The 18,307-nt window shown below is 40.4% G+C and overlaps 2 protein-coding genes across 2 annotated transcripts; both read right to left on the reverse strand.

Annotated features, from left to right (window-relative positions):
* Window positions 1-1,672: 1,672 nt before the first annotated feature.
* LOC100348628 (olfactory receptor 4D9) lies at window positions 1,673-2,608 on the reverse strand. Its single transcript, XM_008273364.4, has one exon. It carries the CDS (start codon window positions 2,606-2,608, stop codon window positions 1,673-1,675), a length of 936 nt encoding a protein of 311 aa, XP_008271586.3.
* A 13,683-nt stretch (window positions 2,609-16,291) lies between these two features.
* Window positions 16,292-17,227, reverse strand: LOC100354669 (olfactory receptor 4D11). The gene has a single exon (XM_002709180.3). The coding sequence runs from the start codon at window positions 17,225-17,227 to the stop codon at window positions 16,292-16,294; it is 936 nt and encodes a 311-aa protein (XP_002709226.3).
* Window positions 17,228-18,307: the final 1,080 nt, after the last annotated feature.

Genomic DNA, 18,307 nt, shown 5'->3' on the forward strand with positions numbered 1-18,307 from the left:
TTCCTATAATTTGTAATCCTCTCTCCCTTTCTCTGTCTGCTAGAAGAATAGACATGATTCCGAAAATCAGGAGATTTTTGTTTAAAGAAAGTCTAGAGAAAAATGAAACTCAAGATGGAAGAAAATGTATCTCGAAATGACTGTGTGAAACAGCACCTATTTTCTGTTGTGACATGAGCGGGAAAAAAGTTTGTGGTCAGCTACTCAGTTTTGATGTTTTTATTACAATGATTAGCTTATTTTGATCCATACTTGAGAACCAGCTACATCCTTGAGCTTTACCATAATAGGAAATATAGTACTGTAAAGTCAATAGATTCCAGCAAAATACAGATAAATCTTCCGGAAAATCTCCATCCCTTTCACTACAGAGACTAGAAAATTCTGATTCATGGATTAAACTCATGCTTTTTAGGTCCCTTTCTTTGCTTTGTAATGGATTGAGTGGAAAGAATGAAGAAGTGGTAAAGTCACTTTGAGCAGAAACAATTGGAAATTTGGACCCATCTTGTCTGTGAATGGAATAACCTTGCTGTACTACAGGGATTCAGTTGCTTCTCATAGGAGTGCTTGGCATCTGCTTTTTCTCAAAGTTACCATCTTGCACCCATCAGTGATATTTCTTTATGAATACTCCCACTAACAGAATGACCTTCTTCTTCCAGACAGGAAATCATGTCCTTGAAGTGATTTTCAGATATACTGTCTCCAATAGAAATCATGGCTGTACATTGTGTAGAAGGCCACAAATGGAGGTTTTCTTCCCCAACTTTTAACTTATCAACTATTAGTTTTCACTCCATAGGTATTCTACTTAATGACCAGACTGTGTTCACTTTTTGCACAAATGTGGCACACTCTAAGAACTTTTCCTCCCTCTGAATATACTGTTTTCTTTGCTTAGATTGTTTTCTGCCTTTTACCACTGAAAAGGTCTATTTGATGTCAAATATCTTTGGAAGCTCTCAGTAAAGACCCTCTAATGTTTCCCAACACTTTGCTTATATCTTTAATAAAGCATTTTAGAGTTTACATATTGGGTGGTGACTAATTTAATATTTTTGGAGCAATCTGAATCCTCACAACTGTCAGTCACATAGTATTTTCTTTTTCTTTCTTTCTTTTTTTGTTTGACAGAGTTAGTGAGAGAGAGAGAGACAGAGAGAAAGGTCTTCCTTCCATTGATTCACCCCCAAAATGGCCACCACAGCCGGAGCTACACTGATCCGAAGCCAGGAGCCAGGTACTTCTTCCTGGTCTCCGACATGGGTGCAGGCGCCCAAGCACTTGAACCATTCTCCACTGCCCTCCTGGGCCACAGCAGAGAGCTGGACTGGAAGAGGAGCAACTGGGACTAGAACCCGGCGCCCATATGGAATGCCAGCACCGCAGGCAGAGGATTAACCAAGTGAGCCACGGCTTCGACCCCAACAGAGTATGTTTTCTATAAATATTTATTCAATGGATAGTTCAAAATGAATAGTGGAAGACATGAGTGAGTCTCACAAGTGGTTCTCACCCACATGGTCCCTGGCATATAGTATAGGATCAGCCTCTTTTGGACTTGGTGGTAGCCTTAGATGTCCTTTTTTATTTTAAGGTACTCTCATTTTGAGAAAGTGAAATTTACTATCTACTTTCAAATTTTGGTGCTATCCTGTCCTTATCAGATTTAAATTGTGTCTGAATGCTGCACTCGTTTCTTGAGCCTCCTCATGGCTGACTTCATCTCGTGGTTCCGCAGGGTGTAAATCAGCGGATTCAGCAGAGGGGAGATGACAGTGAAGGTGACAGAGATGGCTCTGTCAGTGGGGAGGGCAGTGAAGGGCCTGGCATAGACATAGATGCAGGGCACGAAGTGCAGGGTCACCACAGTGATGTGGGAGGTACAGGTGGAGATGGCTTTCCTCCTGCCCTCTCCAACGTGAGATCTCAGCATCATCATTATGACCGTGTAAGATATGAGGAGAAAAAAGAATACAAACCAACTGAGTAAGCCATTATTGGAAATCATCAAGAGCTCCATAGTAAAAGTATCAGTGCAGGCAAGTTTGAGGACCTGGGGGACGTCACAGTAGAAAGTGTCAAGGATGTTGGGTCCGCAGAAGGGGAGGAGCAGTAACAAGGAAATCTGCACAATGGAGTGGACAAACCCCCCCACCCAGGAGGCCACAATGAGGGCAGTGCATCTCCCCTTCCCCATGATAGTCATATAGTGCAGGGGCTTGGAGATGGCTATGTAACGATCAAATGCCATGATGGAGAGAGAAAAAACATCTGCTCCCCCAAGAAGATGGAAAAAGAACATCTGAGTGACACAGCCATTGAAGGAGATGGTTTTTTTCTCTGATAGGAGATCAATCAGGACCTTAGGAGCTGTGATAGAGGAGAAACAGATGTCAAGAATAGATAGATTGCGGAGCAGGAAGTACATAGGAGTGTGAAGATGAGAGTCGTAGGTGACTGTAACCATGATGAGGAGGTTTCCCATCAGGGTTGTCATGTACACCAAAGACAAGAAGACAAATAACACCCAGCTCAACTCCCGGGACTGAGTAATTCCCAGAAAGATAAATTCTTTCACTCTGGTGTAGTTCCCCTGATCCATTGGATCACAGATCTTTTTCCTGGTTCATCTCTGGAAGAAATAATAGTGAAATTATTAAACAATATGTTATAGTACCTAGTTTTATATTTTCATTTAAGTTTTAATTTTGGGCATTATCATGCCCAAAATTCGGAATGCCACCAATGGATGACAGATTACTCAGGTTTTTGAAACAATCATCTAAGCAGTCATGTTTACTGTCATTGCAGGCACTGAAACAGAGGGTAGAGGTCTACTAGCCTATTCAATTACAACTTCACTATAAAACCTGACACTTAATGTCTTAATGTAGTTGAATTTATTCTTAATACTATTTTTAAGAATTTCTGTTCACAAGAGGCATCATTAATAACTAAAAGGTAACTTGTAAATGAGAAAAATATTTATAATACATATATTTGAGAAAATACTTATAGCTAGAATATAGAAAGAACTTCTACAGGTCATTTAAAAAAACCCAGATGACCCAAATGAAAAATGGCAAAAGGTAGGAACTAGTTCTTCACAAAGGAGGATATCCAAATGTTGACTCAACTTCATCAATTATTAGGAAAATGCAATTTAAAATTATAGTAAAAAACCATCACATACATATCAAAATGGATAAATTGAGAAAACAACTCTGCTTTTTTTTCTTCATACTGTTGAACTCTTAACTTAGTATAAGGTTAATATTATGAGTATAAAGTAAACTGAAAATAAATCTTTGTAAAAATTAGGAGTGGGAAAAGGAGAGGGAGGAGGAAAAGAGGTGGAAGCATGGGCAGGAGTGAGGGTAGGGTGGGAAGTATCACTGTGTTCCTAAATCTGTATATATGAAACACATGAAATTTGTGTACCTTTAATAAAGTTAAACAGAAATACCAAGTAATGGTGAAGACATGGAGTAGTTGAAACTTTTGTATACTGTTGGTGAGTGTGTATTGATATATCTACTTTGCTGCTTGATAGCTACTAAAATTAAATGTATACATATATTCAAATGCACACACTGTATAACCTGTATATTATATATTATGCTCTTTCTCTCCATATGTTGATATATATTTCCTAAGGGGATATATATATATATATATATATCTGTTAAGCATATGTATGTCCGCTTCTAGGAAATGTCACTCAAAGACATGTCCTTGAATATTCCTAGAAGCACTGTATATCATTTCTTCAAACTGGAAAATAACAGTATCCAATCAACAGTAGAAAAGATAAGTTGTGTGAAATTCACACAATATTATTCAGCAACTACAATATTTATACTGTAGTAACAATATAAGTATCTCATAAACGTCATGCTGTGCTGAATAATACAGACACCAGAAAGCACTTATGCTTTTAGGGTGCTGATAGTGTGCTGTGCACATCTGAGCGTTTGTTACAGAACAAGCTGTTATATTAAGTTTGTGCAAAAATTCATTGGGTCGTATACTATCTGTGTTATTCTGTATGTGAGTATATTATTCTTCAGTAAAAAGTTAAAAATAATAAACATATGGTAATTATAACATTTTAATCCCATGTGTGAAGGATTAATTTCACTTAAAGAAAAATTTAATGGATCACTCACTTCCATAACCGTTACTTTTATAGTTACATGGTGCTCTGTAGTTGCAAGGTTTTCAGAAAATTTGTGGAATACATAGAATTTATTTTGGTGATAAAAAATTTTGAAGACTATGCCCAGTTTTTTCACAGTCATATTTTCTTTTTTCTTGGCAGGCAGAGTGAATAGTGAGAGAGACCTTTTTCCGTTGGTTCATCCCCCAATGGCCGCTGCGGCCGGTGCACTGCGCTGATCCAAAGCCAGGAGCCAGGTGCCTCTCCTGGTCTCCCATGTGGGTGCAGGGCCCAAGGACTTGGGCCATCCTCCACTGCACTCCCAGGCCACAGCAGAGAGCTGGACTGGAAGAGGAGCAACAGGGACAGAATCTGGCACACCGACTGGGACTAGAACCCTGGGTGCCGGCGCCACAGGCGGAGGATTAGCCTATTGAGCCATGGTGCCAGCCAACGTAGTCATATTTTCCATGAGCCTTTTGAAGACCCCCTCTACAGATAGAGATTTCACCAGTTGCAAGCTGAGAATTCCTTTTATTTCCCTATCACTTGTGGATTTTAGGTATTCTCAAATTCTTCTGTCATGTAGGTGACTCTGCTATCAACATGTAATTCTTTGCTGATTTTGATTTTAATTTTTCCATTTTCTTTTTCACAAAACTCTTGTAATATTAGGGAAAAAAGTTCTTAAAATACCAAGCTCCCTCAAGCAGCACTCTCTTTTTCATTCACACAGAAAAATGAGATAAGAACTCCTATTCCTCCTCGATGTTTATGTTAAGGTGACAAGAGGGTCAGTGCTGTGGCGTAGTAGGTTAAGCCTCCACCTGTGGCACTGGCATCTCATGTGGGCTCCAGTTTGTGTTCCAGCTGCTCCTCTTCCAGTCCAGCTCTCTGCTTATGGCCTGGGAAAGCAGTGGAAGATTGCCCAAGTGCTTGGGCCCCTGTACCCATGTGGGAGACCAGGAGGAAGCTCCTGGCTCCTGGCTCCTGATCTGCCCAGCTCTGGCCATTGAGGCCACTTGGGGAATGAACCTGCAGATGGGATAGACCTCTCTGTCTCTCGCTTCCTCTGTCTGTAACTCTGCCTCTCAAATGAATAAATAAATCTATTAAAAAGAAAATAAGGTGACAAGAATAAATGTTCAGAATAATGATTGTAGGAGTTTCCAGGTCTCCAGAATCCCTGAAGTTGGAATCCCCACACTGTACTTACTGTGGCTGGAAAGTGGAGGAGCCATCCGGATGGAAATCTTTGGTTAATCTGAAATGTAGACACATATTGATAGCGTAGAGATGTGTTTTAATTAACTACAGCAACCCACTTTAGAATCTTCCTTTTGGATACTGAAAGGAGAAGTCAGTGGTTTTTAAAATCTTCTCAGGGGTTCGGCACTGTGGTGCAAAGGGTTAAAGCCCTGGCCGGTAGTGCTAGTATCCCAAATGGGTGCAGATTCAAGTCCTGGCTGCTCCACTTCCAATCCAGCTCCCTGCTAATGCACCTGGGAAATCAACAGAGGATGGCTCAAGTCCCACCCACATGGGAGACCCAGAAGAAACTTCTGGCTTTGGATTGGCTCAGCTCTGGCTGTTGTGGACATCTGGGAGTTAACCAGCAGGTGGAAGACCTCTCTCTCTCTCTCTCTAACTCCATCTTTCAAATAAAATAAAAAATAAATCTTTACAACAATCTGCTCAGGGAAATCACTATGACAAGCCTAAGACTTTCTGGTGTCACCTGTTCTTTTTTCACCCCACTTCCCTCACTTCCTGTCTCCTGCTCTTCTTTCCTCTTTTCTTTTTTTTTTTTCCCTTCCTCTGTATGCCATTTCCATCATACTGAGATGGTCTTTAGGAGGGAGAGGGGACTTGAATATAGGTCCTTTCTTTAGGAAGTTTACAGTGCTGTCAGCATGTTGTGGCTTGTGAAATCTGTAGAGAAGTAAGTGCAACTGTACATAATCTCGACGATAAGAACAGTAGCTGTATCTGTGCATGGTGTGTTTGTAACCCCCGTGCTAGTCAGGAATTCTGCTGCAGTGTGTCTTGCACTTGGATTTTGGTTACAGATCTGTGGATCATCTGGAACATTGATGCAATTTGGGGTTTGCCACTTCCTAGCTGGTGTGACCATGAGCAAGTCACTCAATAACAGTAGTGAACTCATGAGAAATTATGAAGCACACAGGGCATGAGGCAGTTCTCAAATGCACTAATGCAATTTATCTAAAACATGATGAGAAGAACTTCCTAAAACACAATGTGACTCTAAGGAGTAGGTATTATTGTACGTCTGTTGTGGAAATTAATGGCATCTGAGAATCTGATTTTCAGCAGTGGCTACCCAGTCCTGCTAATCCTGCTAGTCCTTACATGTGCTAGATCTATCTATGGGGGCTTATATGAGAGTGGTTCATTTGATATTGACCCTGTAGGTCAGTGCCATCCTCTCAATACTTTCAGGAAAGTGGAAAATGCCATCTCTTTTATGGGGATATATTTCCTTTTTCTTAGGGGCTTAAGTTAAAGCACATCTCCAGAAATGAAGGATATTTGTACTCACACACTTGCTTTTGAGGGGTTTTCATAAAGTTTATGGAAATGCACATTAAATTATGCATGGCTTAAACATTTTTTGCACCAAAAATAAACCTATATTTTAATTTCTTTTTTCCACAAGGAATCTTTATAAAAACAAAAATTAAATTTTTTTTGACAGGCAGAGTGGACAGTGAGAGAGAGACAGAGAGAAAGGTCTTCCTTTGCCGTTGGTTCACCCTCCAATGGCTGCCACGGCCGGCACGCTGCAGCCAGCGCACCGCGCTAATCCGAAGGCAGGAGCCAGGTACTTATCCTGGTCTTCCATGGGGTGCAGGGCCCAAGTACTTGGGCCATCCCCCACTGCACTCCCTGGCCACAGCAGAGAGCTGGCCTGGAAGAGGGGCAACCGGGACAGAATCCGGCGCCCCGACTGGGACTAGAACCTGGGGTGCTGGCGCCGCAAGGCGGAGGATTAGCCTAGTGAGCTGCGGCACTGGCTAAAAATTAAATATTTTTGCAATTGTAAATATATTTATGTTATAAGCCTTTAAAGAAAATAAATACAGGATTATTCTCCATAAGAAATCCTCAATAGCTACATAATAAGCCCCAGGGGATCCATGCACTATTCAAGGTCTTAGCATTATAGAAATGTGGGCAGATTAATGCAACTCCAGTTTGCCAATTTTTGCTTGCTTTTAGAAAACCTTTATGGGATGATTCTTATGTGCAATGTCAAATGCTTCATTTTGTCTCTTTCAAAACATATACTATTGATGTGAAATAGTTACCATTATTCCGATTTTATAGATTAGGAAACTGAGTTATAGAAACGTCGATTTCATCAAAGTATCGGCTGATAAAGCCTTTTCTCAAATCAAGATTTGATGGTTTATTGTAAAGACTGTTCCAAAGACTAATGCTGTTCACTACTGCAACCGTACTTTTTCCCGATGCTGCTTAGTCCTTCCCAGAAAATGCTATGAAGGAAAGAGTTTAGGGAAATTTTTTGCAAATCAAGTGAAAATATCATGTGGTTTAAGATGGTGGTGTTAGAAGCTAGTGTATGGTGAATGAGCAGAATGGCAGAGTGACTTAGCAGAGTGAATATCAGAAGTGTCTTTGAAAAAACAACTGAGTTTGAAAAAACCAGACTGCAGCCTTCAGAGCCACCTGAGCCAGCATCAGCTAAGTAGTGCTCCCATGACAAGGTGCAGAAATGAGTACTGAATAAACTTACCTCAAGCAAAAATTCCCCTTGAAAACAATGGATCTGTGGGCCCCTGTGGATGGTATCTTTACAGAATGGGAAAGATACCTTTAAAGTGTAGGATTATGTACGTTGCATTGAACTACATGCACAACAGCCAGAGAGTTAGGGAAATGGTTAAAGAAATACAGATTGATTCTACCTTTGCAAGGTCAAAATAAGAATCACAAGAATTTCCTAGAAATTACCCCAAAGGGTACCAGCCTTTGGAAACAATCTTATCAAATATTTAGACAAAGCCTGCAAACTAAGGGGTCTCCAGCACCCCACTGAGCAAACTGTGCCTCACTGAGTTGACTTTGTAGGATGACCGTCATGTCACCATTTTCTCTTTCTCAGTTTTAAAAACCCTCTGCTCTTAATCAAAATCCTACAAGTTTTTGAGACAGTATTTGTTATGCAGTGGCACATGAGGGCATGGATAAACTAGTCATTAGAACAACTTACTCAAAACCCCCAAACTTTTATTCCCAGCCAAGAAACACAGATGGCCACAATGCTCATCTGGAATCCAGGAATCACTGTTCTTACATGCTATTTTCCAAGGCAGTTACCCTCCTGGTATTAACACCTTCACAACTACCTTCAAAATATTCTACACCTCAATAACCTGTCAAGTAAAATGCAGCCACATCCCCTAGAGTCAATGGATATTTCTCTGTTTTCTAAGCTACACTTTCCCTCTTCCAAATAATAAAAGCTACCTCTTTTCTTTGCATCATAAAGAGTCTTGGCTTTCATGAAAACACTTGTAGCATTTTTGAAAAATCACCAGTAGCAGCTTTTCAGTCTAAGAAGTTCACACACACTAACACTAATGGTTGGTTTAATCTCCAAGTGGGAAATTGATCCTCATATAGTGCCCCACCTACACTGCAGAAGTAGTAGGTACTGAGAAATATTGTGCTTAAAGTGAAGCCTACCTTAATGCTAGTGATTTTGTTATCTTTGTTCTTCAGATGGAAAAAGACAACCTCAGGGAATCACATTGTTCTGACTCTTCTGTTCTACCTTACTGTGGCTTGTCCAACTGTCTTAGTCACTCAGCTATAATCCCAATATAGGAATTAGCAAAGGGAATATTGTTGGGTTTGAACATGGAAGCTAAATGGTAAATGCAATGAAGTTCCTGTGGGAGTCATTAAAATGTCACCGAGTTACCCCCTCCTCCACCCTGTCTCCTGTCCGTCCCATTTCACACATCCGTGCAGAGGCCCCAGTGCACTTTCAGGACATATCCTTTCCTCTAGAGGAAGCACATGGGAGAGTGCATTTTCCTCTTGACTCAGGAAGAAAGTGTTATGTTAAATCACTAAAAGGGCTATGCAGTCTTTCTCTTGACCAAAGTCATTTTGCCTGCAGTCAACAGGAAAATGAAACTTAAATAAAAAGATAGCAATGAAAAAATGATTGCTTGGTGGCTCCTCTCAGGGCAAGTCTCAGAGACTGGATTGTGTAGATACATACATGTAACTTCTGTTTAAATCAACATTATTGCCCCTATGCAATTATTTAATCTTACATCTCTGAGATCTACAGTTCACCTATAATCTGAAGAGGTAGAGAGGTGATAGTTCTTGAAGCTCATCAACCTTATTACTTCATAATTGTTTTATTTTATTTTTTCAATGAGATGTTTACCATTAACATGTTTGATACAGGGAACATATGTACCAAAGAGTAATTTGAAAGAAATATGTTGACTCTTCTATGGTTCTTAGCAACAAAGCTTTAAAACATAAACAATTCATCACTTCACAATATTTACATATATCAAGCGTCACTTTGTATACCATAGGTAGATGCAACTTATATTTGTAAATTATGCCTCAAAAAGTGGGTAAAAACTGGATTTAAGTAGAAAAAAATGCAGCTCAGGATATTATATCATCCAGGTAAATGTGTGATGATATACCATGCTCTCTCATTTCTGAGTTAGTGCCTTCCTGAGTTAGTGTGTGTTTAGACATGGTTTGAAGAAGTCATCAGGTACAATGAAGTGGCAGGGGTCCTTGGATTCTTGCTCCCGTGTGATTAAACTTCTGAGATACAATGATTCAGATGCCATAAGTCTTTGGTGCCATCTGCTTTTGGCTGAGATAAAATTTTTTTTTGACAGGCAGAGTGGACAGTGAGAGAGAGAGAGAGACAGAGAGAAAGGTCTTCCTTTGCCGTTGGTTCACCCTCCAATGGCCGCCGTGGCCGGCGCGCTGCGGCCGGCACACCGCGCTGATCAGATGGCAGGAGCCAGGTACTTATCCTGGTCTCCCATGGGGTGCAGGGCCCAAGGACTTGGGCCATCCTCCACTGCACTCCCTGGCCACAGCAGAGAGCTGGCCTGGAAGAGGGGCAACCGGGACAGAATCCGGCGCCCCGACCGGGACTAGAACCTGGTGTGCTGGCGCCGCAAGGCGGAGGATTAGCCTAGTGAGCTGCGCGCCGGCCAAGAGATAAAAATTTTATTTGAGTAATCCATGAGACAGGAAGGAAAGGAAAGTACACATTTGCCTATTAAATAGTTTGTGGTGTTGACTTTCCACAAGCAATTCATACAAAAAGCCTAAGAACTCTTGAGAGCATTGCTACTTGGGTAAAAGTAGCAGGACCTATGTATGCATAGTGACTTGACAAGTGTGATTGTTTTTAAAATTTCCATGGTTGGAAAAATAAGTTAATAATTGTGAATAGTTAGAATTTTAATCAGGTGACAAGATATGATAGGCATTTGTTCATAAGCACAATGAAAGTTTAGGGGGTCAGGCCAGATTCAAGGCATCAGTGAAGTTTGTCTTCATCTGTGTCTTGGCGAGGTCTCTAGGCTCTCTTTCTGGTCCTGCTAGTCAGATCTTCATTGTATGATCTCTGATAGCTCCTTTCAGAGCCAATGTTTGTCCTTGACCCATTATTTTCTTTTGGTGTGAAACTCTCTTGTGCTACATCTGCCATCAGTTTCAGGGTGACTTTTTAAGCTTTATATATCACAAGCAAGCCTACGGTATTGTTTTTTAATGATGGAAATTTTAAGGTGATAAGATGGTTGGAATTTTATGGGAATTGCAATATTTTCTACTTCACCAGTTTTTTCTCTAGTAATAAGGAGTAGGTGCCTTAAAGAGGAAGGGTATAAGAGGCCAATGGGGGATAGAGGTGTGATAGGGCAAGCTGTACTGGTGATATCAATAGTGACATTTGCCTTTCATCAAGCATTTATTGTCTGTTAGGTAGTTTATATTTCACATGTGTTATCTCATTTTAACCTTCACAATGACTCCATGGATGAATATTTTAAGTACCTTTGTGTAAATGAACTGTGACCTCTGGAGAGATGAAATAACTTACTCATGCTTATACAAATGGGGCACAGCACATAAGAGAGGGAGGAGATGTACAGTTTGGCACATGCTCACTCAGACTTACCCCTAATGGTAGAGTTAGAAATGTGTCAGGGAATTCCAATGCAATCTCATCAAGGTGGCATGTACTAATGCCATCTCACTAGTCAAAGTAATCAGTTTCAGTTCATAATTGATCATAATGATAGGATTAAGTGTCAAAGGGATCACATAAATGAGACTAGTGTCTGCTAATACTAACTGATAGAATAAAAAAGGGAGAGAACGATCCAACATGGGAAGCGGGATACAGAGCAGACTCATAGAATGGCAGATATCCTAAACAGCACTCTGGCCTCAGAATCAGCCCTTAAGGCATTTGGATCTGGATAAAAAGCCCATGAGAGTTTCTCAGGCATGGAAATCTAAGACACTGTGGCAAAAAAATTGACCTAAATGAAAGATCTCTGTGAGTGAGATCCCAGTGAAAAGAATGGGCCATCAAAGAAGGAGGTACCTTTCTCTGAAGGGAGGAGAGAACTTCCACTTTGACCATGGCCTTGTCTAAATAAGATCAGAGTTGGTGAACTCAAGTGGCTTCCATAGCCTTGGCAGCTCATGACAAGAGCCTCAGATGATTACTGATGTCATAAGTAAGAGTGTCAATTGTTAAATCAACAACAGGAGTCACTGTGCACTTACTCCCCATGTAGGATCTCTGTCCTTAATGTGTTGTACTATGTGAATTAACAGTAAAACTACTACTAAAACAGTACTCTATACTTTGTGTGTCTGTGTGGGTGCAAACTGCTGAAATCTTACTTAGTAAATACTAAGTAGATCTTCTGTATAAAAGATAATTGATAATGAATCTTGAAAAATGGAATGGGAGAGGGAGTGGGAGATGGGATGGTTATGGGTGGGAGGGAGGTGATGGGGGGAAAAGCCACTATAATCCAAAGTTGTTCTTTGGAAATTTATATTTATTAAATAAAAGTTAAAAAAAGGGATTTGGACTGAGCTATGTATGACCCTGAAGTTAGTATTTTCAGCTACTGTGTTTTACTGCGTTTCCACACTGTGACTGTAGTCCAAGCTGCCTCTTTACAAAAACAGTTTGAAAACAGATTGAGGGGCCGGCGCCCTGGTGTGATGGGTTAATTCTACCCCTGCGGTGCTGGCATCCCATATTTGCACTGGTTCTAGTCCCCACTGCTCCTCTTCCAATCTGGTTCTCTGCTGTGGCCTGGGAAAGCAGTAGAAGATGGCCCAAGTCCTTGGGTCCTTGCTCCCATGTTGGGGACCTGGAGGAAGCTCCTGGCTCGTGGCTTCAGATTGGCGCAGCTCTGGTCATTTCAGCCATTTGGGGAGTGAACCAACAGAAGGAAGATCTTTCCTCTGTCTCTCTCTCTCACTGTCTGTAACTCTACCTCTCAAATAAATAAATAAAAATCTTTTTTTAAAAAAGAAAACTGATTAAAGTTTTTATCTTCTTTAATACATTCTCTATTGCTCTCCCACCGCCACCCACAGAGGGAATTTTTAGTAGAGAATCCAAGCCAAAATTGACTCATGTAAGGCTGTAACTGGAAAATCAGTTCTTGGGAAGTAGGAATAAGTTGGCCCGTGTTTGAGTGTCCCCGAGGTTCTGCTCTTGTATAAAATCACCATGAGAATGTAGATCTGGCATGTGTAGGTCTGCATTAAGATCAATACCTTTAAACAAGAATAAGAAATCTGCTCAAGCTTCATTCTTGACAGGGATAAGGGAAGACAAGCATTATTCACTTGTAAAGTTTTTGGTAGCTGAAGATCCTATAACAATTTAATCAAGAGAAAAATTTCTTAATTTGTGATAGGCCACATCTACTCATATTGTGTAAACAGAGGCATTGACTATGAACCTTTAGGAAAAGATAATAGTTTAGTATAGACAGGCCCCACACTATAATACATCACATTTATGTGGTGGTAGAACAATGGGTTGGGTTTATGAAGGTGTCTCTGTAATTAACTTGCTATAAGACTTTGGACAAATCACTTTATCTCTCTAGGCTTTTATTTCCTTAGCTTGTAGAAAAGAGATTGGATCATCCTTTTAGCCTGCCATATAATTGTCTTGATTGATATGTTGTTATCTTGGTGTTTGAACAGAAATGCATCTTTTTTAAGTCTTTATTTAATAAATGCATCTCTCATAAGTACAACTTCAGGAATACAGTGGCCCTTCCCCCCATACCCACTCATCCACCCTGACTCCCACCTCACCTCTCCCACTCTCCCCCATACCACTCTTCACTATGGTTCACCTTTAGTTTGATTTTATATACAGAGAACCAACTCCATGTTAAATTCAGATTTCAACAGTTTGCACTCCCCTACATACAACATATAGAGTACAGTCTGAGAACAAGAGTTGCAGTCAATTCTCATAGTTGCAACTCATAAAGGACGGAGGTCCTACATTGGGAGCAGGTGCACAGAGACTTCTATTGTTCTTTTAACAATTAAAACTCTTATTTATGATGTCACTGATCACCTGAGGCTCTTGCCATGGGCTGCCAAGGCTATGGAAGCCTTTTGTGACCATAGATTCCATCAGTATTTGAATACGGGCATAAGCAAAGTGGATGTTCTCTCTTCTCTTCAGAGAAAAGTACCTCCTTCTTTGATGGCCCTTTCTACCCACTGAGGTCTCACAGAGATCCTTCATATAGTACATTTTTGCCACAGAGTCTTGGTTTTCCATGCCTGAAATGCTCTCACAGGCCTTTCAGCCAGACCAGGAAGCCTTAGGGATTGATTCTGAGGTCAGAGTGCTATTTACAGAGAATGTCATTCTAGGAGTCTGCTGTGTGGTCTACTTCCCGTATTGGACTTTTCCTCCTTTTTAATTCTGTCTATTATTATTACCAGACGCTTGATGTTATTTATATGATCACTTTTACACTTGAACCTATCTATATGTTGACTTTAACATTTAACATGATCAATGCTATACCAATGAAAATACCAAAGAAATTCTTCTCAGATCTAGAAAAAAATGATGCTGAAATTCATGTGAAAGAACAGGAGACCTTGAATAGCTAAAGCAATTTTATACAACAGAAACAAAGCCAGAGGCATCACAATACCTGACTTCAAGACATACTACAGGGCAATTATAATCAAAACAGCCTGGTACCTGTGCAAAAATAGATGCATAGACAAATGTAACAGAATAGATACCCCAGAAATCAACATTTACAACCAACTTATATTTGACAAAGGAGCTAAAACCAATCCCTGCAGCAGGGACAGTCTCTTCAACAAATGGCGCTGGGAAAACTGAATGTCCTCATGTAGAAGTGGAAAGCAAGACCCCTATTTTACACCTTACACAAAAATCCACTCAACATGGATTAAAGATCTAAATCTATGCCACAACACCATCAAATTAATGGAGAACATTGGGGAAACTCTGCAAGACACTGGCACAAACAAAGAATTCCTGGAAAAGACTCCAGAGGCACAGGTAGTCAAAACCAAAATGAACAAATGGGGTTACTTCAAACTGAGAAGCTTCTGTACAGCAAAAGAAACAGGAAAGTGAAGACACAACTGACAGAATGGGAGAAATTATTTGCAAACTACGCAACCAATAAAGGATTAATAACCAGAATCTACAAAGAGATCAGGAAACTCCACAATAACAAAACAAACAATCCAGTTAAGAGATGGGCCAAGAACTTAAACAGACATTTTTCAAAAGAGGAAATCCAAATGATCAACAGACACATGAAAAAATGTTCAGGATCTCTATCTATCAGGGAAATGCAAATCAAAACCACTATGAGATTTCACCTCACCCCCGTGAGAGTGGCCCTCATACAGAAATCAACAAACAACAAATGCTGGAGAGGATGTGGGGAAAAGAGCACCCTAACCTACTGTTGGTTAGAATGTAAACTGGGAAAGCCACTATGGAAGACAGTATGGAGATACCTCAAAAATCTGAATATAGACCTACCATACAACCCAGCCATCCTACCCCTGGGAATTTACCCAAGGGAAATAAAATCAGTAAACAAAAGAGCTGTCTGCACCTCCGTGTTTATTACAGCTCAATTCACAATAGCTAAGACATAGAATCAACTTAAACTATTAACTGAAGACTGGGTAAAGAAATTGTGGGATATGTACACTATGGAATACTACACAGCAGTAAAAAAGATGAAGTCTGGTCTTTTGCAACAAAATGGATCAATCTGGAAAACCTCATACTTAGTGAAATAACCCAGTCCCAAAGAGACAAATACCATATGTTCTCCCTAATCTGTGAGAATTAATCGCACTCCTAAAATGAAAGTTATAGAAGTGAAATTGGCACTTTTAGAATCAATGACTTGAAATGTGTCCTGGCTGTTGAGGGATAGTTTATTATTGTTACTTTCTATTTTGTATTTCCTTTTTTCCCCTTTGTTTTCTTTCTTTTTCTTTTCTCTTCTTCATACTATGTGTTGAACTCTTTAGGTAACATAAAGTTAATCCTATGTATATTAAGCCAATTGGAAAAGATCCCAGTAACAAATAAGAGGGGGAATAAGAGAGGGAGGAGCAGTCTATAACTATAAAGCTGCATAGTTCTGCATACAGTCCTACAGATTCACTTCTAAGGGCACAGCCTAAACACTTGTCATGGGACTCCAGACCCATTAAAACCCGTGGTATAAATGCCATCTTACCTGCTAAAATGATCATATTAAATGTTAAAGTCAACATATTGATAGGAAATGTATCATTCAACTCAATTCTGTAACACTGGTTATGTTATGTTGAAGAGAGGCTTGAGTTATTAGTTACCTAATAACTTAAATAGGAAAACAAATGGTCATGTAGTAAGTGTAGTTAGCTTATTGACAATGTATTTGAGTATATAAATATTAATCTATGGAAAAATAATTAAAACAATTTTTAATGAGGAAGAGTTTGGGATCATTTTTTTTATTCCCTTTCGGCAGGAAAAAGTCTTCTTTTCAGTCTTCTCATGGCTGACTTCATCTCGTGGTTCCGCAGGGTGTAGATCAGCGGATTCAGCAGAGGGGAGATGACAGTGAAGGTGACAGAGATGGCTCTGTCAGTGGGGAGGGCAGTGAAAGGCCGGGCATAGACATAGATGCAGGGCACAAAGTGCAGGGTCACCACAGTGATGTGGGAGGTGCAGGTGGAGATGGCTTTCCTTCTGCCCTCCCCAGTCTGAGACCTCAGAATCATTAAGATTACTGTGTAGGACACAAGCAAGAAGATAAACCAAAGGGTGGTGACCAGGCCATTGTTTGAAATCATCAAGAGCTCAAGGGTGAAGGTGTCAGTGCAGGCAAGTTTAAGGACCTGGGGGACATCGCAGTAGAAAGTGTCAAGGACATTGGGTCCACAGAAGGGGAGTGGGAGCAACAGGGAGATCTGCACAATGGAGTGAACAAAGCCTGCCACCCAGGAGGCCACAATGAGGGCAGTGCATCGTCTGATGCTCATGATGGTCACATAGTGCAGGGGCTTGGAGATGGCCATGTAATGGTCAAACGCCATCACAGAGAGAGAGAAAATGTCTGCTCCTCCCAGGAGGTGGAAGAGAAACATCTGCATCATGCAGTTCGTATAGGAGATGGTCTTTTTCTTTGACATGAGGTCCACCAAGACTTTAGGAGCAGTAATGGAGGAGAAGCAGATGTCAAGGACAGCTAGATTTCGGAGCAGGAAGTACATGGGGGTGTGAAGGCGAGATTCACAGGTCACGGTGACCATAATGAAAAGGTTTCCCAGCACAGTTGTCAAATATACCAAACATAAAAAAAGAAATAAGAACAAGCTCAGGTCTTGGGACTGAGTAAGTCCCAGAAATATAAATTCATTTATTCTTGTGCCATTTCCCAACTCCATTGGATCATTCTCCTTCTTCCTTGTATACCTTGGAAAAAATTATTAGTATTATTTCATAAAGTATTTACTCTCCTTTACCAAGCTTCATGTTTGTAGAATCACATGTTAGGTCTGAGAACTCAAGAGGTGTTATGAACATATGAGTTATGATTCTGAGGTTATTGCTAATGCGTTCAAGATGATATCTTGTCACACAAGTATTTAATTATTCTTTCTTCTGGAAATATTTAAGAACATGCATAAAAATAATGTTCTAGATATATGAGGAGGTCTTTAAAAACTTATGGAAAATGAATGTTATGAAAAACTATGCAGATTTCATAAAGTTTTACACCAAAGTAAACTTACCTTTTAATTCAGTTTTCCTTGGCTTTTAAAAATGTATTTATTTTTTAAAGATTTTATTTGAAAGAATGGGGTAGAGAGAGAGAGAGAGAGAGAGAATGAAACCACTCGCATCTGCTGGTTCACTCCCCAAATGCCTGCAACAGCAAGGGCTGGGCCAGGTCAAAGCTGGGAGCTTGGAACTCCATCCTGATCTCTCATGTGGATGGCGTGGGCCCAAGTACATGAGCCTTCACCTGCTGCCTCCCAAGCTGCACATTAGCAGGAACCTGGAACTGGGAGCGGAGGTGGGAATCAAACCCAAGGTGTACCAATATTGGATGCAGGTATCCCACATGGCATTGTAACCACTGCACTAAATGCCTACCTACCTCTCCATGAAGTTTTTGAAGCCCCTTCAAATAATTTCTAAGATTTTAAGGTAAGCAGAGATGAGTGCTCAATTTTCAGAAAGAGACTTTGGTGGCATGAGATGTAAAAACAGTTTCTGTGTGGATAACACAGTGCCTGCTTGATGTGACTAGAACTCTTTATCTCCTACAGGTTGCATTTTTTCCTTTCCAGACAGGAGACTCCACTTAAGTGGTTCCAAGAATTCCTGTCTGCAAAATCGTCCCTTTGGATGGAATTCTGTAGAAGCACTCTCCCCTTTTATAAGTAAGAAACTTGATTCCACAAAAATTAGAAAGCTTTAAAGCCATATGATTCATATCTATTACGGCTCTAGCCTTCTTT

The sequence above is a fragment of the Oryctolagus cuniculus genome, chromosome 1 (genome assembly GCF_964237555.1).
Source record: "Oryctolagus cuniculus chromosome 1, mOryCun1.1, whole genome shotgun sequence".
In the NCBI taxonomy this organism is placed as follows: domain Eukaryota; kingdom Metazoa; phylum Chordata; class Mammalia; order Lagomorpha; family Leporidae; genus Oryctolagus; species Oryctolagus cuniculus.